The following is a 25,690-nucleotide window of genomic DNA, read 5'->3' as shown; positions in this document are numbered from 1 at the left end:
AGTGGTTAATTTTTGTAATTTGATTTATTTTTTGGACATAAATAAAAAAATCGGGATGATGTAGTTGGTTAAATTGGAATCTCTAATCCTATATTCTACTATGAAATTTTTGTGAACGCAACACTTCTGTGTTCATATTTAAAAAAATAATAATGTCCTACTACACCATATTTTATAAGGGAAAAGTTAATAATTAATTTGAATCGTCTGATCAGACAAGAGTGAGCAGAAAATATTTACTTTGCTTTAAAAATTAGTTTAATTTTTTGACAATTATTTTTTTACTAAGCTATTTGAATTACAATAATAATTATTCTTGTATTTTGGTGACTGATTTTATAAGAAAATTCAATAACATAGCATAACCATCTAACTAAATTAATATAAATTAACATAACCATCCAACAACTTAGTGTACTGAAGTATTTTCATTTAAAGAATTCCAATGCCTTGAATAACATACATATCAATATATTATGATATGCAATTTTATTCTTTTAATATGATTAATTTAGTTCGAATCGTATGATAATAAGTCTATACATACTCTTACTACAAAATTCATATCACCAAATTTTGAGAGATTAAATATCGTGTTTTATTTTTGGCTTTTTAACATATAAATGAGGCTTTCTTAACAAGGGTAAATATCAAAGATATTTCACGTGATTATTAAAAAACCAAAATAATTCAACTAATTTACTGTGTTCGATAAGAAAAATAAGAATTCAGAATGAGAACAACGTTACGCAAAGACAATATCTTTTATGTACGGAACAAAATCGACTGCAATTAATTATCTATTTTCCTTTTTCTCTATCTCTCTCCTCCTTATTAAAGAGAGGGTAGAGACAAAAAGAGAATCACATACCGCTATTATTCCGATTTTTTTTATAAATATCTAAAAAAATAATTAAAATTTAAAAAATAACCAAAGTTATGCGGGATTTCAAAATCTATCCAAATCGGAAAAAAAAATTCCGATAATTCAGTCTAAAACCGGAAAAATTTATTCCGGTTTTAGAATTCAAAAGGCAGCATTAAAAAAAAATAGAAACCGTAAAAGAATTTTCCGGTTTCAACATTTTTTTTTCTTTTTTCAGATTTTTTTTTTAAATATAAATATTTATAATTTATTTATTTTTTCTATTGAAATATTAGAAATATTTAATATATTTCTTTAAAAATAGATGGAATACTATATAATTTGATTTATTAAAAAGACTGCCACAAATAACCCGGATCAACATTTTTCATGCCGGATTTTTTGCGGCTGTAAGAAAAATTAATATATTTCTATATGAGTTATTGAGAAAAAATAAAAATACTTGGATTCTGAGTTACTGATTCCGGTTTAAAAGTCACTTCTAGGTAATACAAAAAAATTGTGATCTTTCTAGTACATTTAATTTATAAAATGTTGTATTTATTTTGAGAGTTCTTTTTAATAACAATCATTAAATAACTTAAAAATTTTGTTTTTTTTCAAAAATATATATCACTTTTTAGAAATTAAATGTACTAGAAATAGACAATATTTTCTGTATTTACTTAGAAGTGACTTTTGAACCGGGATCAATAACTGAGAATCCAAATATTTTTATTTTTTCCAATAAAAAATAAATAAATATATTAATTTTTCTTATAGCCCGCAAAAAATCCAGCATGAAAAATGTTGATCCGAGTTATTTGTAGCAGTCTTTCTAATAAATCAAATTATATAGTATTCCATCTATTTTTAAAAAAATATATTAAATATTTATAATATTTCAATACAAAAAATAAATAAATTATAAATATTTCTATTTAAATAAAAAAATATGAAAAAAGAGAAAAATGTTGAAACCGGAAAAATTTATTACAGTTTCTCTCTTTTTTTTTTAGACCCTGCTTTTTGAATTCTAAAACCGGAATAAATTTTTCCGGTTTTAGACTGAATCACCGGAATTTTTTTTTCCGATTTTAGACTGAATCACCGGAAAAAAAATTTTCGGTTTGGGTAGATTTCGAAATCCCGCCCAACTTTGATTATTTTTTGAAATTTAATTATTATTTTGGATATTTATAAAAAAAATCGGGCTATTATTCTACTAAGAATAACAACAAATATGCACCCTTTATGTGAAAAGTCATAAATTTGAAATTCGAATAAAAAAGCGTTTTGTAGATATTAAATATTTAAGTGACTGAATCTCTAACAGTTACTAAAAAATAAATTTTATAGTCCAATATTAATAACCACACAAAAATCCCAAATTCTTCCCTTCCTATCTAATAACTATAGAAAAAAAATACTCTTATCCTCTTTTCTTATTTTTCCCTAGAAAACGCTAGAAGAGATTGATAAAATTATGTTTCTCGCAAAAAAAATTATAGGATAAGAATGAAGTGAAAGGATAAGTAATTTTTTCTTCTCTCTGTTTTATTTTCATGTCTATCTCTTTATTTCATTCTCATGTCATGCATAATTATGAACAAAATTAGAATGTGATGTGTTCACGAAGAAGATTTAATGAACACAGCTTCAAAAGTCTATTAGACTAGCTTCAATCGACAAATCTAAACTGTTGAATTTCATCTACTTCATAAATGATGCATGTATATACAAAATTTTAAAATTTGAATTCACTTAGTAGAAGGTCTAGTAAAAAAAAATGAAACTTTAATAAGTTATTTCATAAGTTATTTATGCATTCATTTTTTGTCATTTTTTTGATCACATATCTTGTACTAAATGAATTCAAAACTTGTAAAATTTTGCATATACATGCATTACTAACTTTACTAATAAAGTAGATGGATTTTAATATTTTGAATTTGTTATTTGAAATTAATCTGACAGGTTTTTGAAGTTGTACTCACTAAACTTTTTTTATGAGAATATTACACATAACTTTGCTTCATAATTATAGAAGATTTATTATCGAGTATGGCTAATATAACATCAGTGTTATTTCAGTCTATATAACACTAACTCCAAAACCTATCAAATCGAGTTTAAATGGTGAATCCAAAGCGTTCAAACCGATCTACTTCATTAGTTGTGCGTTTACATGTAAAATTTATAAGTTTTTGAGTTTATTTGATATCAAGTTAAGCGGTCAAATGTGTGAGTTTTTAAATTAATTTTAATACATTTATTTTTTAATTTTTTTGCCGCTTGATTTGATACTAAAATAACTCTAAAATATAAAAAGTTTGCATGTAAACATATCACTCATAAAGTAAATTAGTTTGAACAATTTGAATTCATCATTTAAACTCGATTTGATATATTTTAGAATTAGTGTTATATAGACATAAATGTCACTGATGTTATATTAGTCATACTCTTTATTATCTCTCCCGAAAATTTCGGATAAGAATTATTATCTGATCGTCCACTTTATTACTCGCGAGATATACACAAAATCCAGATCAATATTATCGCTGAAAATTAGATTTGATGGCCCCCAAATTTATCAGTGCGTATCCTCTGAGATATCTCAACTTTTGCGTGACCGATGTGTCCGGTGCCTATTCGGGAGTGATGTAGGGGGTCAGTATTATGTGTGCTTTGAGATTCTTGCAGAACGTATTTAAACAGTTGAGATTTTCCATAAAGTCACGCAAAGCTTGAGATATCTCAGAGGATATGCACTCAAATTTATCTCCGATTGTAACCACTATCGATGACAGTGGACCCACCCAACATTGATGGCAGAGAGCCAGAGATACTTCCGGAGGCATCACATATTTATTGATAATGCTTGAATGGCAGTTACAAATATACAATTTCATAAAAGTCATCAATGCAAATTTCAGCGGTTTAACCTCGGGTGTCAAAAGTAATGGCACGTAGAAATTAATTGTCAAATGCAACCAACTAAAGAAGTTATTATTATCATATTTGTTGATTGTTGTCACTTTCTCAATTTTTTTTATTCCCCGTCTTACTTCCCCCTCCGTTATCTTACACTTTATAGCTCCTTTAAATCTCACCTGCCCTTTCCTCTGCGGCCCTTCACTTCTCACACCATTATCTAGAGAGATAGAGAGAGAAGAGGGAGGGGGGAATTCATAGAAAAAAAAAAAACGAGGAAATATCCATGGAGAAGAAAATGAATCTCTCCGGAGAATCCAACACTAGAACCGACACCAACAAAGTCTCATCTTTCTCAAGCCTGAGATCATACTGTCGAGCACTCACACAACTCCCGACAAGGCTATCTCACCGCGCAACATCGGTTACTACGACATATGAGGAGATGAGCCGGGTACGGGCTCGGTCGGGGCGAGACATGGCCCGTTCTCTGAGATGGTACGATCTCATCGGGCTTGGCCTCGGGGGGATGGTGGGGGCCGGTGTGTTTGTTGCCACAGGACGAGCTGCCCAGCTCTATGCCGGCCCAGCTGTCATACTCTCGTACGCCATTGCTGGATTCTGTGCATTACTATCTGCGTTTTGTTACACCGAGTTTGCTGTTGACATGCCGGTTGCCGGTGGTGCGTTTAGCTATCTCCGTGTTACCTTTGGTAAGTTTTTTCAATTAAGGATGGTTTTGATGCATGTTGTGCTATCTGATTGTGATTGTATATTTTGGTACTTTTGAATCGATTGGAATTTGCCTTTTGGTGATGGTTTTTTCTTATTTGTTTTTCCCTTCTTGGTTTAGACAATTTTGCCTTGTTTTGAGAAAGAAATCAACAAATATTTATTGCCACCTATTTCAGAATAAACAAATATTAAGTTCCACAGGGACTATTACTCGGGAACCTCAATTTCGTTTCGATTGCATTATGGAAATTAATCCTCTCTTTTATTATTTTCGGAACCTTATTTTGTCAGATCAAATTGTTTGTTTATGTTCGATTTGTTCTGGGTTTAGTTGAACGACTCCTAATAAAAGAAAGAAAATTGAAGTTCTCTTCCTCTTTGAGAAAAATATTACTTTTTGTAGAAAGAAATACTGTGCTTTCTTACTTCTGATAGTTTAGCTTGATTGTAAATTTGTAATGCAAAGTGAATTCTGATTTGCAATGTGGTTCATTTTGCTATTGTTGTTTGGAGGGAGAGAGCGATGGAGAGAGAGAGAGAGGTACCACCTGGAACAAAAAGAATCCGTTATTTCCTGGAAATTTATTATTTCTACATTTATGATCGAGACCTTTCTCTTTTAATAATTTCGTCGTGGTACAGTCAATGGCACTTTTTATGGGTCCCCTTTGTTCGTCAATTTATGATTGCAAAATTAAACGAACTGATTAAGCCAATGCTAAGTTGCTAACAGTCTTGCAATTTAATGTATGTATATTTTTAGGGGAATTCGCTGCATTTTTAACGGGGGCAAATCTGATAATGGAGTATGTTTTCTCAAACGCTGCTGTGGCGCGAAGTTTTACGGCGTACCTCGGTACTGCCGTTGGTGTGTCGAGCCCTGACAAGTGGCGCATCACTATCTCGGGTTTTCCAGCTGGGTTCAACCAAATAGATTTGGTTGCTGTCGCAGTGATCGTAATTGTATCAATTTGCATTTGCTACAGGTAAAAGAACAAAATAAATTAGTTACTATATTTTTGAGAGAAACAATAAAGCCGTGTTTCTCGGTTTATGCTGACTGACATGTGCATGTGAAGCAATTGGTACTCTGTTTCTATTTGAGAGTACAATGTATGTAATAAATTAGTAAACATACGATTATAAATGCTCATATTGTTAATATTATAAGGTCAAATAGAAAAAAATATACATCATATTGAAAGCACACTTATTGTTTTATTTAATATAGTGTTTTACCAAGTATAAAGAGTATAAATATATTTTCAACATTAGGTAGCCATCCATCAAAGAAATAATAATTTTATCTTTCGGACTTTCGATAAGTGCAGTTTTGAGATGACTCCAATTTTAATGCATATTCTTTCAAATTGATAAAAATACATCTATAAATTTATTTTGATCCATGTACATCTTCTATAAACTTAAAAGAATTTGGTTTCTTATATCCTATTCTCCTCTTCTGCTGACATGTAAAGAGGTATATTAAATATTGAAGCAAGTTGGTACTCTGTTTCTCCCCTGTCTCTGTTTTGTCTCAATGTCTAGTTCATGGAGCCTAGATGCCTTATCCAGTAATCCAAAATCAAGGCTCATTTTTTTTCTTACATGTCCAATAACTTCATAAAAATATTGTAACATATGTATCTGCAACTTTACTTCGTTGCCTAAGTTTTTTTTTTCTTCTTCTTTTCATCAGCACAAAGGAGAGCTCTGTTCTAAACATGGTATTAACGGTAATCCACATTGCATTCATCCTATTTATAATAACAATGGGATTTTGGAGAGGAAATGTTAAGAATCTCACCCACCCCGCACATCCAGAAAAATCAGCGAGTGGTTTTTTCCCGTACAACATAGCCGGGGTATTCAATGGAGCTGCAATGGTTTATCTAAGTTACATTGGATATGATGCGGTATCTACAATGGCTGAAGAGGTGAAGGAGCCAGCACGGGATATACCAATAGGGATCTCGGGATCAGTCGTGTTGGTTACTATATTGTATTGTCTCATGGCTGCCTCTATGTGCTTGCTTCTTCCTTATGATGCGGTAATTCCTACTTCTTTATAGACATATATTATTATTTACCAGTCAAATTAGACCTCGGTAAAAATATGGTATACTATGTAATATTAGGAGTAAATTAAAGATGTGTCAACATATAATAAGGTTGTTACTGCCAACGATACCGCCCTGAATTTGGTGGAATTATGTCGTTTGTGTTGGATAAAAAGATATATGTGCAATAAAAGAATAAGATCATATAGTGGCTAGTCGGAATATGGTACACCGCCTACACCCGTTCACTGTAGACCACACAAATAGAACAAATTTGCATGGGGTTCATTTAATCTTTTTTTTATTATTATTTGGAGATATCTAGACGTTAGGACATGTCTTGGGATCTCTCATAAAATATATGTTAGTATATCTTAACCCGATAAATTATTGTTTAATTTGAAAGCTTCAAATAAATTTAAGTGTCCAGTAATAGGCAACCAAATACTTTTGGGTTCTTTTAATAGGCAGTTTTAAATGATACCAATAATATAACCTAGTAAATTAAAGATCCAATAAAAGTTCTCTTAGGGAGCTTTAGGCAAAAATGTTGATTTGAAAGCAAGCCAGTCTTGCGTGAGTCGTTTTTTATTTTTTTTATTTTTGTTTGAAAGTGAGCTCCTTTTTGTGGTTCCACTTTTGGGCTTTTTAGCCTCTCAGGCCAACTAATCTGCTGAGCCTCAGCCTAAAAAACGGATGGAAAGCTGGAAGTGAAAAGGTTCTGAAATCAATCGGGTTCAATTAATCTAGAATGGGGTCAAATACTTGCCCTCTTGAAAGTACATGTGCGATGATTATTATGGAATTCTATTGAATTGTACAATGAAGATTTTAGCTGAGTTAAGAGACAAATGACAAGGGGCCGGGCCCAGGGGGGCTCTCGGTGGTGAACCATATTCTATTGTTGCCCCCTGTCGCTCTTAACATTTCTCTTGTTCTGTGTAATGGGTTAATTTTGGATCAATAAATGACCCACAACACAGATTCGTAAAATATGTGAGAGACAAGGCACTTTTTAATGATTTATATCAATCTTAATCGTCCCGTCGATCCCAATCAGCAACCATGCTTGATTGTGATTGGTGGTACTGCTGTGATACACAAAGATTTAAAATGCGTCATCTTTTCAAATTTACCTTATGAAAATTATTATTTGAACTAAATTACTTTTTCTTTGCCAAAAATTTCGCTTTTATTATTTTTCACTAAGCCAAAATGAACTTTGGGTCTTAGTCTCCTGGATATCCTTTTCAACATAGCATCTCTTTATTATCCCTGTTTACTCATTCGTTATATAATCTTATACAGCTTTTAATTAAATAAGTTATCTGCATATTTAAGACAACATTTAACAATCTTATTCGCTATTTGCAGATTGACATTGAATCACCATTTTCTGGGGCATTCACGGGGACAGATGATTGGGGCTGGGTATCAAATGTGATTGGCGCCGGGGCAAGTTTTGGTATACTAACATCACTTTTGGTAGCAATGTTGGGTCAAGCACGATACTTGTGTGTGATCGGACGATCAGGGGTCATACCGACATGGCTTGCCAAGGTCCATCCCGTAACCGCTACACCTGTTAATGCTTCCGCCTGCCTTGGTACGCACATATTTTTCTTTTGCAGATTAAAAAAAAATTAAGGCATTTAATGATGGCGTCTCTAAAAAAAACATTTCGTTAAAAGGTGGAAAGTTGTTCAAAATGGTTGTATCGTTGATTAATCACGTTATTTAAAAGCTTGTTCATTTTAAAAAAAAAAATCTAGCACTTGTACTAATGTTTAGAAAAAAGTACCAAGAACTGTAAATAATATTTATTGTTGGGGTACAAACAAAATGAAAATATAGTTGAAACATAAAACATAGCATGTCGCCAAAACGTCCCTATCCCATTTCACTGCGGAAGCGATGTGGAAATTTCCCAAAACTAAGTGCTTAGGAAAGTGACACATAGTAAGTAGCAAGAGGCTTAGATTAGCAGATTCTGATTTCTGAATCTCGCTGTTATGCATTTGTGCGTGTAGCTAGTAAGTTGGATTCGTAGTTTATCTAATTAGGGAGGCAAAAGAATCAACAGCATAATAGCTAGCAGTACTTTCTGTTACTGAGAATCTGCCTCAGAGAACTGAAAATTTTGGCCCACTTATTTAGATTAGCTGTAGTTATCAAAGTAGTTATCTGTGACTGTTATATGCAATCTAACAATTATTCGCCTATGATCATTAGGAGATATTGACAAATTTCTTAATTAGCCCCCTGAATTTATTGATTTTTTAACTTCCAATAAAAAAAAAATTGGAACAAATTTTTCTGCATTTACTTTTATTCTTGATTTTTTTTCATATATTAATTAATTTTTCTGGCTGAATTTTTTTATGCAGGTGTTATAACAGCAGCTCTGGCACTCTTCACTGACCTAGAAGTGCTACTAAACCTAGTCTCGATCGGCACTCTCTTCGTGTTTTACATGGTTGCTAATGCACTAATATACCGCCGCTACTATAAACCAGGCACCACTTCATCAGGCCCCTATCCTACGCTCTACTTTCTCTTGTCCTTCTCCTTTTTTGCACTCTGTTTCACGTTATCCTGGCGATTTTTGCCTCCTTCTGCTGCAATTGCCCGGCTGCTGCTCCTGTCTGTTTTTGGTGCAAGTGCCATTGCCTGCTTATGCACATTTAACTATTCTGTGACTCAGGCACGAAAACCAGAATTTTGGGGCGTCCCTCTGATGCCATGGATCCCGGCAGTATCGATATTTTTGAATGTTTTCTTGCTTGGTTCGCTCGACGGGCCATCATATGTGCGGTTCGGAGTGTTCAGCTTTATCGTGGTATTGTTTTATGCATTCTACAGCGTGCATGCGAGTTATGACATAGAGGAAAATGGGGTACTTGTAGCAAAGGTAGGGGATGTTGGTGTGGATGAGGATGGTAACATGAAGGTTTAGATTAGACTAATTAGAAATATCATTTTTCCCTTCTTTTTTTTCTTGTTTTTTGGGTGTAGGTCCATGAAGGTAAATTGTGATGGGTTAATACTGGAAGAAAAAAACAATTCTGACAGAAAAAAACAATTCTGACAGAAAAAGTGATAGAAGAAAAGAAAAGTTGGGGCAATTATGCATGTAACTTGTAGCATAGTTGGTTTGGGAATCAATTGCAAATTGGCAATTGGCAATTGTGGTAAAGATCTCCATTTTGTCTCTTTTACATTTAGACAGCTAAAGAAGAAGATAACAATGAAATAAAATCTGGCAAAGACGATGAATCTGATGATGCAATTGATAAACAAGTACATAAAATAAACAAAGGGTTTATTTTGTCGTGCCATAAGATGAAAGACTGGAAGCTGAAATCTAATCATAATGGGTTTGCTATGTATATGTCTCAGTAACCTATATAATTTAAATTAAATTGGTTAATAAAAGAACAAAATGTAAGAAACAGCAGTAACATAACAAATCTTCCATCAAATAGAAAAATGTAAAAAAAATAATAATAATAAATAATATTTTGATATAATTGTCTAGTTTTATTTAATAAAAGCTAGTTAGATCCTTCCCTCAAACTGAAGAAAGAAGATCTGTTCGCGCGCCCCAAAATTTCTTTATCAATAATAGAATATGAGTAGGGAAATGTCTCATTGTTTCGGTGTGTCAATTATGTGTCACATTCTTAGTTTCATTTTCAAAATTCTAACAATAGATTCAAACTGCTTAATTTAATTTCCATATTAAAATGTGTTTGGAGACCAAATTTTTATATTTTTAAGAAACCTTTTACTATTTTTTTAGATATGTTCAAAATCATTGTTTTTCACAAGATTCTGAATCATTTTAAAACAATGATTTGTACATATCTAAAAATAATAAAAGTATTTTCAAAAAAATATAAATTTTGGTCTCTAGACACATTTTAGTATGAAGATCATATTGAGCGGCTTGAATTTTAAAAACAGAAATAAGTTGTGAGGCATGATTGTAACACAAAAATAATGAGACATTTTAACGGTACTTGTGGAATTTATATAAAATAAACAAGAGAGCGGAAATCTGACGTCTTGGATTTTAACTAAGCTCGAGTTTAGTATTTTATTTGTGTCATTTACATTTTCATCAGTTTAAATCTTTTATTTCGTTACTTTAGTCTAACGTGAAAGTTAGTGACTTTAATTGTCTATTAACAATTGATTGATAACATATTTCAATTGGTCAAATGACCGTAAATTCTAAATTTACTCTTTTATTTTCATAGAATCCTCTAAATTACTCTAATATCCTAATCCTCTCTTAATCACCCTAATTCCTTAATCCTTATCTCGCTCTACGACCGGATCCATTCGAAATTATGTCCCATACAAATTTTTGCTCCATAGATCTTCTCTAAATTACCCTAATCTTTGTTAAGCATATTAGACTTTTTTTTTTTATGTTCTTGTAACAAATATTTTGATTGCCGAAATGACAGATTCGTTTAAATTTTGGTGATTGTAAAGGCTAGCGATCTCTCATACGAAAAGTATTGACTTTGTTACGAAACTAAAAATGGTTCTCGTTGTTGTAATATTATGATTTGTGTATTTTATCCAAAATTTAGTGCTTAATTAGGATAAGTAATCTATTGAAGTAACAAAGTTCTTGCTTTATTAAAAAACTATATAATTAATACCATGCCCTGATTCCTAATGTGTGATATCCATCCACTACTCAAATCAAATTAGTTCGCTGTTGATAGTTACATCCTTAAATTGTGGCGTCCTTTTTGTGATGTAAATACTTCAAAGACGCAAAAGGTTCCAAGATTACGGAACCAACTATGCATCTTCCAGAATACAAAATTACAAATCATTCGAAAGAATTCAAATCTAGTACACACCTCCATCCCAATCCAATCTTTTAAGAAGTACCCTCCCACAATAGTCAACTAACACGGATAACGTAGTTGAATGGTATGTTTCCTAAATATTTCATTTGTCAAAAATTAGCATGCTAGATTTATTAGGAAAATTACTGTTTATGGGAATTCTGGTATATAATCGTTATGCTATATAGTCTCAAGTTGCGTCTATTGATATTATTTTTTATATTATTCAAACAAAAAATAAAATTGTACAAGTCTCTTATTCTTTATAATACTTATAAGATTAAATTTTCAATCTTTTTGGTTCAAAATTCTTAGAAGAATCATTGAAGATATTAAATAATTGAGTGACTTGAATTTCAATATATCTCTACTAAAAAAAATCTATCTTTCTAATTATATCAACTTATCTACACTCATCAATTCGATTTTTGTTCTCTTAATCTTTTTAATCTATAAGATCAGATCGCACGTGTCACGCTTCTGGCTTCTCATTTAAAAGGGATGTGTGTGATGTGTAAGGTACAATATAGCTCTTATGTTTTTTTTAAAGATTAGTGATTTTATATGTCTACTAACGATTTCATTAATTAAAAAATATATTATCAATAAATCAAATAACTGTAATTTTTAAAACTAATCTAATCTTGTAATCCTACTTATATACACTTTTAATCACTCTAATACCTTAGTTTCCATCTCGTTCTACGACCTGATCTGTTTTTTCGATTGCTACCGAACTCCGATGACAACCAGATCTACTCATCATCACGCTCCAATTGAGATAGAGACACTACGCTTTAAGCACCAATGATACACACTCTCAGCTCGGCTCTGGTTCCTCTCCTCTCTTTCATTCTCATCTCCGTTCAAAGATGTAGAATCAAGAGAGAAAGAGAATGTTATCTTAGAAATGAGGTCTAAAGAGAGTGATTATTTATGAGATTTAAAATAATATAAAGGATAATACCAAAGTTCAATTATAAAATATGAAATTTGTGCAAAAGATAGATTCGGTGATCATCTCCGTCCTTTTGAAAAAAAAATCCGTCATGGAAAAGAAAAGGAATGCATAATTGTAGCGAGAGAAAAAAAAAATGTTTGCCGACAATAGATAAAGTACGGTAAGGCAAGTGGTTTTTGTTATTTTCTTTATCATTTGGATATAATCTTATTTGCCACAAAATGCAATAATTCTTTAAATATACACACGAGGAGAATAAGTTGAGCTCATGCTAAAGTTGAAATTTGAAAACTACATCTACTAGTAATTGGACCACTATAGAACAACAAATAATAAGTTGACACGTTTGGTTCGATCGCAAATCTCCCGTGGCCTTCTTTGATAGAGAGGTATCTAACTAGCGTGTCGGCTAAGTTAGACACGTCTTTGTAGTTTGTATGAAATTGGAAAGAGTATACTGCTAGTAGGAGAAAGGACACAAATTAGCGCAGCAGTAAGATTCCGTATAATATCTTATTTATATTATTATTATCTTTCAATTTTCTTTTAAATTATTGAATCATAACTAAGCTCACCGAAGACTCGGTGAATTTAATTAAAAAAACTTATTATATTAGTATCAAACTACGAATTTAAAAATTAAAATCAATCTATTTTTCGAGTGATGTGTTTAAATATCAAATTTATAAATTTTGAATTACTTTAGTTTAAAGGCTAGCAGTAAAAAAAATAATAAAGATTGAACGTATTAAAATTAACTTGTAAATTTTCTTTTCACCAATTGACTTTGTATTAAATTTTACATGTAAATGCATTATTTGTGAAGTAGATTGGTTTTAACGGTTTGACTTTGTCATTGAGATTAATCCGATAAGCTTTGGTTTTAACGGTTTGACGCATTTGCATGTCCAATCTATAAATTTGTAATTAATTTATTATAAAATCAAACCTTCCAAAAATGATGAAAAATAAATGTGTTAAAATTAACTTATAAAAAATGAACTATTTTTAAACAGTTAATATTGTACCAAAATACGAATTTTGGCACCAGTATTATTTTTAAACGAATAATTATTATTTTAAATTGTACTTTCCTATCCAATTTATCTTCTGTGCTTAATTTACCTTATTTTATAAAGTTTTATTTTCTTTGGTACTTAAGTGGAAAAAATTTCGTGGCAATGAAAATTACAGTATTTAAAGGATGGCTGGCTAATCAGATATATATAGCTGCCGTGCCATTTCTTTTTCTTTTACTTTTTTTTTCTGAATAAAACTTTCCATGGATTTATTCATTCGCATGATAGAGAGTTGCATCTAAATCTTATATGCTGAACATTAAAACAAGTAAAAATAGGGACAGCTGCTGCTTTGAATCTTTGACTATTAACTTGTGTTTTGTATCTTTTTAATATTAAAAATTATATGGGGACTTCTTTGTAAACGTTCCATTATATAAACCCAAACAACCTACTTGTGCGAGAATTTTATAATTATTGAACATATTATAAAAATAATTGAGAAAAAAAAAAGAAAGAGTATCTTAAAATTTAGATGCAGAGATGGAGACAATGTTTTTCTATAACCTTGGATCCTTGTGGTCTAAGACAATTGTTCAATATATTGTATTAGATATTACGTAAAATACGACAAGTAGAAACTACTTATTAGTGTGTGGAGATCACAAAAGATCCAAGACAACCTGAAAACAGAACAAAAAGCAGGGGCGGAACTAGAAAATAGAGATTGGGGGGCTGAAAAATTAAATATAGTGTAATATCATTTTATAAAGGAGACTAAAAGATATTAATGCATATAAAAATTACAAAATTTAATGGACTAAACTACAAATTTTCAAACTATAGGGGGTGCTTAGCACCCTTTTCCCACTACTATGTTCCGCCCCTGACAAAAAGACACTTTGAATTGGGATAATTTTTTCTGATCCAAACAGAATTTGATCCATCTATGCATCTAAATTTTAAGGAAATATTTTTATTGTATTACGTTTCATGTATCGAACATAATAGATTCTTCTCACAATTTTTGGATATAAAGGTTATGACTTCATTTCGTCATTAATATACTAATTTTAAAGTTAAAATGACAAATTTATTGTATACATCATATTCTAGATTCATCTAGGTTGTACAAAATAAATTCGAAGAATAGTAAAATTTCACATTGACCTATATTTTATGATGAAGATTGAGATCGACTATTTGAATCGATATTTGAAATTTAGATTTTAAGCTAAATACAAAGAAATGTTGTGAAAATTTATGAAATTTAATTACATGTATTATTATAATCTTAGAGTATGTTTGGATGGGAGTTCGAATAGCGAAATTTGATATTAGTAGATGAGAATAGAGAAAAAATAGTGATTTTCAGATTAGTATGAAAATAGTGTTATTTGAATTAGTAATAATGTTGTTTGAATTGTATATTTAAAATAGTAAATAGCTGTAATCGAGAAAATATAGTGTTTAACAATGTGCTATTTCTCCTGGTAGCCACTGCCTGGTCAACTTCAAAAAAAAAAAAACAATGTGCTATTTAAGAAGAAAAATAAGTGGGATCTCAAATAAATTGTCACGATATAGAGATGACAAAAATATAATAGTTTTTTTTTTTTTTAAAGTACTCATAACGGCTATCAGTGTACAATTGTCAAAGTAGATGACTAAAGTGAAATCAATTTCATCATTTCGAAACTGCATTAGCAGAAATACAAAATTAGAGTCCTTGTCTTGTAGTTGCTTTTGACCTCCACTATATCTTTTAGATTGCTTGTAAAATTCACCCCCTCTTTGATCATTTTTAGTGATGTCATTAGCATCCAATTTTTACTTTTTGTAAATTATAATAAGATCAGGATTAGGAGGGAAACAAAATATTGCTTTTTGCAAAATTGATCTCTATCTTAAGTAAGTGGTGTGGGATCAGATAGTGGAAGCCAACAAAAAGCACAAGGCATAAATTTGTAAATAATTGGACTCACTTAGAAATCAACAACTTTTTAGTTATTCCTGGCGATCCAAAGCCATCCATTTTTGTTAAAATATTATGATATATTTATCGTTAGATAAGATTTAGTCTTCGTCATATTCTCCGAAATCTTGAGCTGTTTGAGTATAAGATCTCACGGCATGACGATGACATCCTCTGTAGCTAGCGAGCATCAGAATAGCTTGGTCTTTGTGGAGACAAGGAATGAGATGATATTCCATAATGTTAAACAGCCAGTTTGGCTGGTGGCAACTCTGGCAAAGGAGGATGCAACTCTTTGGACTCGTTACTGTGGGAAGGTCAGAAAGATGGGCTGTAGTGTTGTGAATCAGAATAGCTGAAATGGTATACTTAGTGATGTAAACAAAAAAATATTGATGTAGTTGTGTTGTAATCAAGTTTATTAATATAATCTTGGTAGTACCAACCAAGTTTTCAAAAAAAAAAAAAAAGGAGAAATAGCGAGCATCAAATTCTTGGTACTAATTTATATCCACGGAGATTGCAATCAAATAATTAATTATGATGTTCACTAATCTTCCAGTATTAAATATAGAAGCATCGTCAAGACATAATTCCAGAAATAGTGCCCATCTCCAAATTTTTTTTTATTGGGTCCTTCGCTCGAAGACATATCGATATCAGTTGCTAGTAGGGGGTGAAAACAAAAGGAGCGGATAGTTGTAAATATGAATCAATATATGTTTTATTTTATTTTTTAATACAACTACAGATCGAATCGGATATTTATTACAAAATATATAAATATTATTAAAAAAATATGAAAATTTATAATATTTATTTAATTACAAATACAGATCGAATACGAATATTGGATATTATCCACTCTGTTTTCTTCCCTAGTTGCTAGATATTCTAGATCAGATAAGTCGGACCAATTATCCTATTTTGAACTTTTCTGTCTAAATAAAATATTATGTTGAGGCCCCTACATTAAATTTTACATCTAAGTCCATATCGTTTGATCAATAATAGTCCTTAATAATCTAACCTCTTATATATTTTTTGAGTAGTGGTGGAATTACTTCACAGATTTCTACCTGGCCCGGTAGAATGAAGGAACTACAGCTTGATCCAAATTGTGAAGTCATGCTATCTATAATAAAATCTTAATTTAGATGAGTGTTAAGAAGTCTGGAAGCAATAATACTAAATTATACAGCCGAATAAGATTCTAATTTACCTCCATTATCTGTGCTCCTAAAAAAGTATCCAACTGGACCAACTCTAATCATTCGGAAATAAAAAATTTGGGACCATAGCACAAAACTATGGTGGGTCCATCATGAGGGGCCGGGTACAGTTTCTTAGTTGGTGTTAGAATTTGCAATAGTTAATTAATTTACAGAGAAATATGTCCAGTGGCGGAGCACCTATATTCAGGGGTAGGCAGTCGATTGCCCCTCGATTTTGAAATACAATATCAAATTTGTATATAGTTGGTTTGGATTTGAGTTTTGTCTATTCATGATTGAGTCAAAGTTTTCGATTAGTGAAATTGGCCGAGTCGTTACAATTTTAGTAGTCTTTCATCTATCTATTTTGAAATATTCTAATAAGAAAAAGGTTAATAAGAATGGTATGATAGTGAGACTACAATAAATTTGTTATTTTTTTTTAAAGGAATAGACTAAAATATTTTATAAAATAATATGCTGAAATTTAATGTAATGCATTAAATTATTTTTATTATGTTTAACTATACAAAATGAGCTGAATTTTAATAGAAGAGTCTTGTGAACTATGCTTTAAAGTAAACTTAAAAAAAAAATCGAGTTTTCGATCTAATTTGGTAGATTTCTACCGATTTTCTTTGGTTAATTACCGATTCCAATTCCGCTTCCAATAAAATTATTTAATAATATTTTATAATTTAATAATTTAAATAAAATAATAATAATTTATTTTGCAATTCAGACTAGGCCACTGGGTTTTTAAATAAAAAATAATAATTTACAGAGGAATGATACGCGTTTAGAGTTCTACTCTGGACTCATCCACTACTTTTGTCGTTTTCACGCGTCACGGGAAAAGTTTGATCAGACTTTTCGTGATAATTATTATTTATTTATTTCATTATTATAATCAATGGAAGTGGAGACAAAAATAAGGATAAATTAACCCTTTACTTTTCTCTTATACTTTTTAGGCAAATTAGAAGTTGTATAAATGTGTAATTATGCATTAATTGACCTTCAAACTATACAAAAGAGCTTTTCACTACTAACCTTCGCACATTTATATTGCTCGAATGGTAAATCAAATAATTAATATTGGAATAGGGGTAGTAAAAATATGGTTCAATGATGATCGATCGAAGAGTGAGAGTTGGAAAATTGATGGAAGAGTGCTATTCTAAATAATACTTGAGTGTATTTGACAACCAAAAAAAAAAAAAAAAAATCATTACAAAAATATCATTCCTTCCTCTCTCCTTTCTTCTCTCATATTCTCCAATTCAGCAATTCCAATCATTATTTGGGATATAAGAACAGTGCTATTATAACAGAATAACACCGTTACTTGGAATAGTGTTAGAACTTAAAACGGTGTTGCAAACAGTGCCGTAATAAATAAATTAACCTAACACCGTGACATATAATATGGAAGGCTCGCAATATTGATCTCATACAAAAAAAAGTTCTTTGCCTTCATTATTATTTATACACAGTTGATGTCACACAATGTTTTGCTACACGTGATTTTTCTCCTGGGTTAGCTCTATGAGCTAAGGATCATCCACTTTGCCCAACCTAGATTTAGTAGTATATATATGGATCATACTTATCGAAAGTTCTGTTGACACTTTGTTAAAAGCCTTTTTTTTTTTTTTTTTTTATCAGCCAATTAAAGTTGTTCTATTAATGATTGATATTTACAAAATTTGAACAATTTAATGATTAATATCTAACAGTTCAGTGGATATATGTCGTAAATTTATTAATAATAGTTTTTTTTATTAAAGTTTGGAGATCATCTCATCCAACTATTTAATATCCAAAAAGGATTTCTCCTTTCGGGTTTCAAACTTGCGATCTCCCACACAGAGAGTGTTTTTGTCACTTAATCAAAGGCTAGTTCTCATAATTATTCATAATAGTTGATATTTAGATGAGTTAGAAGTGCCACTTAATTCTTTCTTTTGTGAAATTCAATTGGCATCCCTTTTGTACTCTCCTATGTCTATGTTGCATGCAGTGGTGGGAGGATGAGCCTTTTGAATTTTTATTTTTTCTTATTTATAATACAAAGAAATAGTTGAAAAAGAAATTCAAATTGCAGTGATATAATTTTTTTGACCTGATATGAATTCAGCCGACAGCTCAAGTAATATATAATTTACCAAAATCAATTGTGAGCCTCCGTTTCGAGAACTAACCTTTAATTTAGTGGCAAAGGACTATATCCTTCATATGAAATAATGTAGGTTTGGACTTTGGAATATGGATAAAGGTTTCTTTAGTAATATTAAAATTTAAAATATTAGACCTTCATATTTCTATAGAAAAAGAGTTGTGAGCGTTCAATAGTCTTGTATTGGACTGTTTCCCAAAAAAAAAAAAAAAAAAAATTATGGCAGTGGCATCTGCAATTTGACTTTAAAATTACTTTCTAATTTTTCAAGTGATCATTGACTTCGCAATTATTCTTCCTAATTTTTCTTTACACCTTCCATTAATTAATTAGGTAGGTTCATCCAAGAATTTGACTTATCATTCTTAAAGTAGTATACTTTTATTATCTTTTCAACTCTTTACCTTTCCCGGAAGTAACATCCTTCCAAAGTTCATGCTTGGAAGACAAATCTACCTTCAGAAAGAAGCAAAAGCCAATACATTGTGGTCAAAATCTAGTTGAAAACAAATGCCAATAGGCAGATAGGAGTGTTCATTTTAGGTGATTCCCACTATTGCAGTAGGCCAAAAGATGTAGAGAAAAAATAAATGGGTAGACAAGATTCTAAAGGGGTAAGAAAGAAAGAAGAAAAGAAAGCATAATGAGAGAAAGCAATCACAATGATACGATAAATCATAATACCATACATCTGTACCCTACCCAGACAGAAAGATTTGGTCTGATACGGATCATTGATTTAACTTCTTAGCACGTTCCTTGAAGGTACATTTTGGTGCCAACAACAACAAAGTGAAAGATACAGGAGTATCTATTTGGGTACTTTTTGTGCCAAAGATGAGAATGAGCATGATTTTCTTTAATACAGGTTTTGTGACAGCTTCGTGTTGCAAATGGCATAGAGCGCAGTTAGGGCACTGTTACTAATTTAACTTGACTGAAAAAACAATTTTAAGTCATATGATTTGAAGCCATGAGGAGTCGAATGCCCGACCTGATCAACTAAAATCTGGAACTTCATAAAAGACTAATATGGTATATTCAAATTCATTTATTTAATTATTTTAATTATCTTCAACAAAAAAGGACTATCAACAGGTAATATGGTTTGATTTAGAAATTCAATTATTATTTTAATTTGTATGAATAAAAAAAGTTGAGACTAGTTTACTAATTTAACCAGCAGTTATGCTGTCATAAGCTTAATAACCTTCTTTTAATAGAAAACTGTAGCATTTACTGGCAACCGATACTTTCCACATGGATTGTGCAATAGAGAACTCAGTACTGGTGCAAAATGGGCCTAACAATAGTCAATCGACAGTTTTATTATGCCTTCCAGTGGATTTGGTTAGGGGTCCACTATACATCAAACAAGCTTAAAAAAGAATAATTGAGCCAAAATGAAACATGGCATGCCAAAGGAGCCAGCTATGAAAGATCTCTGGTAGGCCCCCTTGAGCAGGATTGATGTTTGCTTCTCACTATACCACAAATCTATGCTTCCTTTTATTTCCTTTTTCTTCATTTCTTATATTCCTTCTACAGCTTTCATGGAAAATTCTTAATAAATGGTATATTTCAAGCATCTTGATTCTTAGAAAACGAAAACGAAAACGAAATGTTGCAAATCTGTACATTAAAGTATAAAACTTTCTGCTCTTGCGTGCAACGTACGTCCTCTCCGCTTTTCTAAAGTACTTCTCACAGATATTTCATCTTTTCTAAAGTACTTGTCTGATTAATTTTACAAAAATGCGACACGCATAATTGTTGCTGACATAGTTGACAAAAGAATAAAAGTGTAAAAGAGTAAAAGATCAATTAGTTTAAGATAGGCTGTGACTGTTCTTATTTGCTTATACCATTACTGACGGATCATTTCCACTTCCAGGCAAGGAGGTGAAATACTCCAGTATGGTGTTGCATGCACCGGTATCGAAACACATTTTGTCAGTAGCTCCTCATGTTACGGTGTGCAGTGCTTAAGAAGGATCAGAAAAATTATGACTGTAGCTCCTCATGTGTCATTCAGGATGGAAGGAAGGAAGTTTAAAAAAAATGGTACATTTTACAGGTTAATTGGTAAAATCGTAAGTTATTGGGTACAGAAATTATTGTAGTGTGCATCATGCTTCACTGTTTAGATGCGTGTATACAATTGTAGGCATAAAGAGAATATGATTGTGTATGTTTACATGTGAGTGCAGAATAGGAAAAGATGAGGGTGGTTAAAGCCGATTTGTTGGGGGTAAACGTACATTTGATTTATTGGAAAGATTAATTGGCTGGTAAGCAATATCAATTTTCATTTTTTTTTTTTAAATAAAAGTTGGGTATGGCTGAATTTTTCTCTTGTGAAACTGAAATCTTGAGAAGATAACACATTGGATAAAAGTGTGTAAAGAGTAAAGACTTAAAGACTCGAATATACAGGCATAGTTAATTTTAGTTCTACCATAAAATTTAAATAACTTAAATACATTTTCTATGTATAGCCAGTAACATAAACGATATGGTCACAGCATAATTCCATGCTCAAAATGGAAAAGAAAGGGCCGTACAATGACTGAAATGGGAACAGAAATGGCTGATTCGGAATTTGTGGGAACTTTAAAGCCCAATTTACTTCTCACAGGGAAGGAAATTTAGACTTTCTCTTTTCAGGGTTTGTCAAGCAAGCCTGGAATTACTTTAATTCAATTTGGGTTGTTTAAACAGGCCTTTATGTCATAAATTTAGGAGGATTTCTTACTTTCTCAAATGTTTGAAATTTTAGTTCTGTTTAATGATTTAAGCTGTTCCTTTTTTTTCTTTGAGCTCTATATTCTGAACAAAATTCAAACCAAAATTTCAGGCCTGCATGCCAACCGATTCAAACCAAAATTCCCCGCTCTTCTAAGACTTTCTGCTCAGCAATCAGCATTTTATTTGGACAACTTTAATGTGGATCAATATTTTATTATTTGTTAATATCATTTGAAAAAAAATGATGAATTAAAAAACCACGAATTAGATGGAATTCTGTAGTTACCACGACATAGCCGAAATGTCAAATCAATTTTTTTTTAAAATAAATAGAGTATCTTAGAATTAGAATTTTAATGTACTAGAAAGACCATGATAATTTCTTTATTTATTCATAAATGACTTTGAACCGGAATCAATAATTGTGATCCAAAATATTTTTAATTTTTTTTTCAGTAACACATCAAGAAATAGTTTATTTTATTTTACAACCGCAAAAAATATTTTGTAGTACTTCTAGTACATCTAAATTATAAGATACATTATCTATTTTGTTTGATGTTCCTTCTAATATATTCAAATTATAAGTTGCTCGTTCTATTTTTGAAAATTAATAAAAAAAATATAATATTAAAATGATTTAATAGAAGCAACTTCAAGTTGCGTCCACTAATATTTGGACACAACCTGAAATTGCATCAACATCTTTAGTGGATGCAACTTCAAGTTGTGTCTGTGGTAACTATGAAATTTCTTAGAATTCTTAATTTTTTGTTTATCAATTTTTTTAGATGGTATATTTAAAAATTTCGACATAAGATAGAAGGTTTATTAAATTTAGAATAATTTGAAATTCGTTTAGCTTTTCATTACATTGACAATTTTCAAAATCTAACTTTTAATAATTTTTAAAGGACGTCCTAACAAATTTGACAAAACAATTTCGTTTAGATAATAATCCACACACCTAAAATTTTAAATTTTGATTTGAACAATTTCTATGATAGAGAATATAAATTTTAAAATGAATAAATACAGAAATAGAGTTTTGGTATGCTTCTAATCTTGCCAAAGAAAAAAGTGTTTGTATCAATCCTGTAGCCTATCATCTAGGTTCCCCCATCTATTTAATATTTGCATTGACTCTGTACGGGAAGTGATCAACACCCAAGGGGAGGTGGTAAAATTTAGGAGGCATCTCACTGAAATCCAAATTCAAGAATGGCTTATTGTGTTAGATATACTTAGTCACATTTCATACACTCATTGCTTAGATCAATTGAGCTGGAGATGGGAATTATCATGAAAATTTACAGTGAAATCCCTCTATAAAATACTGAATTACAAGGACAAATTACCAATTCAACCTATGTTATGGTGGAATGTCCCATTCCCTCTAAAAATAAGAATTTTCATGTGGCTGACAAATAAAAAAAAATGATACTGACTAAATATAAATTGATTAAAAAAAGGTTGGAAGGATAGTACAAAATGTCAATTATGTGATCAAATAGAAAAAATAGACCATTTGTTTGTACAATGTTCATTTGAAAAACAGGTGTGGTTTTAGATGGTAGCATGCCAAACTATCAGTCCAAGCTTCTTAAGAAAATCATTCATTTTTCTTGTCAATTACCAGCAAAAACTAAAACTGCTTTCCTTTTAATAGTTAGTGCCATATGATGGACAATTTGGAAGCATAGAAATGACATCTATTTTAATGCAGTTACCCCTAAACAACCTCGACAAATCATATTTCTAATCACTTCCTTGGTTAACTATTGGACATGTCATGTGAAATATAAGTTGCAGGAAGAGACTGCCCTCTGGTTACCAGTCAATACAGATGAGATTCCAATCAGGAGCTGGCACCCTTATGATGAGGTCCCAATGGAGGAGTTTGTCGAGGATAACACTCTTGCTCTGGTTAATGTCTAGATTGTAGAGCAACTTTATATTTCAGATTTGTTATTTCAAACTTTCCTCAGCCCTTGTATGTGGCTTAGCTTTAGATTTCAGAACTTCAGTTTATTTCTATGCTTTCCTGATTGCCAGTATGAGGCACTAGATCATGATATTCAGGGTATCATTTTTTGGTGCGAGATATCCCTGATAAAACTCTAGTTTTGTAACTTAACTTTGTTTCTGCAATGAAACAGGCTTAGGCCTTTTATCTAAAATTCTAATCCTAGTCAACAATCATGTATTTATCTTTTTTACAAGGATGATTGAATTAATTAAATTTCAATATACATAATTAAAAAATTTAAAAAGTATTCATCCATGCCCGCAAAGACCTCACTTGTTCCCTAAATACATACAATAGTACGGTATTTTCCCAACGTACCAGCATACATGGTACGCTCCTGTCCGTGTTGATATCTTCTGATGCAGCGCAGCAGGTTAATGGATTTTTATAAAGATTTGTATAAAGTGTTAAGATTCGCATAAATAAAGATCCCTTATAAATCTTCCACATCCGCGCGCCTGCTGTCCTCATAATGCACTTATTCTTGATGAATTGATAATTTTAAGTATATATTTCATAAGGCGATGTACAGGAACTCATAAGAAAAAGAATACTAAAGTTCCAGAAATTTCGTTTTTTCTATGTTCATCTCAAGGTCATAGAAAGATGGGCTTCGAAAAAAAAAATCAAGTTAAAAGAATTGAAGTTTTTATAGCAAAATATCATAAAAATAAAATAAAATTATTAACAACCCGATGTTGACGAGCTAATTTTCCATTAGTTCAACTTGAAATCAGATCAGGCCAAACCTGATTATGCGTATAACAAGATGGACCATACCTCAATATTCAGATTTGAGACGTGATAACTGACGTTAGATAGATTGGGCTTAAATTTTGATATGATCGGCGGAGCATCGGACCTGGTACATGTCCGACCTTACACAATCCATTGCCTCTAGTCTTTTTATAAACGCTGTTCATGTATACTGTATAATAAATAACTGAACCATGCTTTTTGTAGGTGCAAATTACTTCATTTACTGTATATGTTACAGCATTTATAAACGCAAATCATAAAATTCGATGATAATTCTTGTGAGCCTGTATTTTTCTGTTACCAGCAGTTGTTTCTTACATCAGACGGTAGGCCATCATGACACAGGAAAGGCCTTAACAGGACTTGTCATAAATTGCGTGGCCCCTTTTGTCGGCCCAATTGGGCCTCGTTTCAATATGGGATTGGTGGGGTTTTAATTTCTCACAGGGTCTACCCAATTTCGTTAAATCGGCTGTTGGAGTTGGAATCACCTCCGTTTCACCAGATGCGAATCATAATCGTTCCTGCAAATGCAAAGACATGGAGCCTCCAGTTTCCGAACTTGAGATGAATCATACTAATATGGATCTCCAGCAGTGCCGGTTATTGTAGAGTCATAGTCATCTTTATTTTCTGGCCCCATTAATTAATAATGTAGAAAAATTGTTCATACTAGGAAAATCTCTATTTCTGGTTGATTCTTTCTAGATCTTCTCTTGTAATTATGTTCAGTAACTTTTTCTTAAAGTCTTAAAATCAAATACTGGTACGAAGGAGAGAGAATTAAGGATCAATCACCGAGGTTTCTTGTGGTCGAATCTGTTACGCATTAATTTGATCATGCTTGTATATTCAGGTGTTGAAATTTTAAGTCTCCCGTCAAATCCGAGCTTCACGGATCCCGTTTGTATATATATATTTAAGGACCGTGCAGATTTATTTGACCGTAGATTCACCTAATTTTAACATTGAATAACGATGTAATTAACTTTGCTTTGTGGCCTTTGATGTAATGAATTGCTCGCAACTGACTCGGCTGAGATTATATATATCTAAAAGTTTTGTTAACTGGCAGAAATATATAATTGAACCGATACCAGCATGCCACAATTCAAGGGTCGGATGAACAAAAGGAGAAAAAAAAATTCGATCTTCATTGAAGGCAATCGTATGCGATTATCATATAATATTTAAGCTCTTTTTAACGCACAATGCATCATCAAAAGCTTCAGGGGCTGGTACAGCCTCTCTAATGGTGTTATGGAAACAAAAAAGAAAAAAAAAAAAATCTAAGAAATGATGCAAGAAACTTCTCCGTTTGTACATAGCGAGTAGTTT

General features: G+C 31.4%; 1 protein-coding gene across 1 annotated transcript; it reads left to right on the top strand.

Moving 5' to 3' along the window:
* Positions 1-3,978: 3,978 nt before the first annotated feature.
* Positions 3,979-9,779, top strand: LOC144551176 (cationic amino acid transporter 6, chloroplastic-like). The gene is made up of 5 exons (XM_078299044.1): positions 3,979-4,515; positions 5,301-5,523; positions 6,237-6,588; positions 7,972-8,203; positions 8,985-9,779. Exons 1-5 carry the CDS (start codon positions 4,089-4,091, stop codon positions 9,551-9,553), a joined length of 1,803 nt encoding a protein of 600 aa, XP_078155170.1. The 5' UTR covers positions 3,979-4,088; the 3' UTR covers positions 9,554-9,779.
* The last annotated feature ends 15,911 nt before the right edge of the window (positions 9,780-25,690 follow it).

Source organism: Carex rostrata, chromosome 1 (assembly GCF_964058835.1).
Source record: "Carex rostrata chromosome 1, lpCarRost1.2, whole genome shotgun sequence".
Classification (NCBI taxonomy): domain Eukaryota; kingdom Viridiplantae; phylum Streptophyta; class Magnoliopsida; order Poales; family Cyperaceae; genus Carex; species Carex rostrata.
This window is presented reverse-complemented; position numbering and strand designations above follow the sequence as displayed.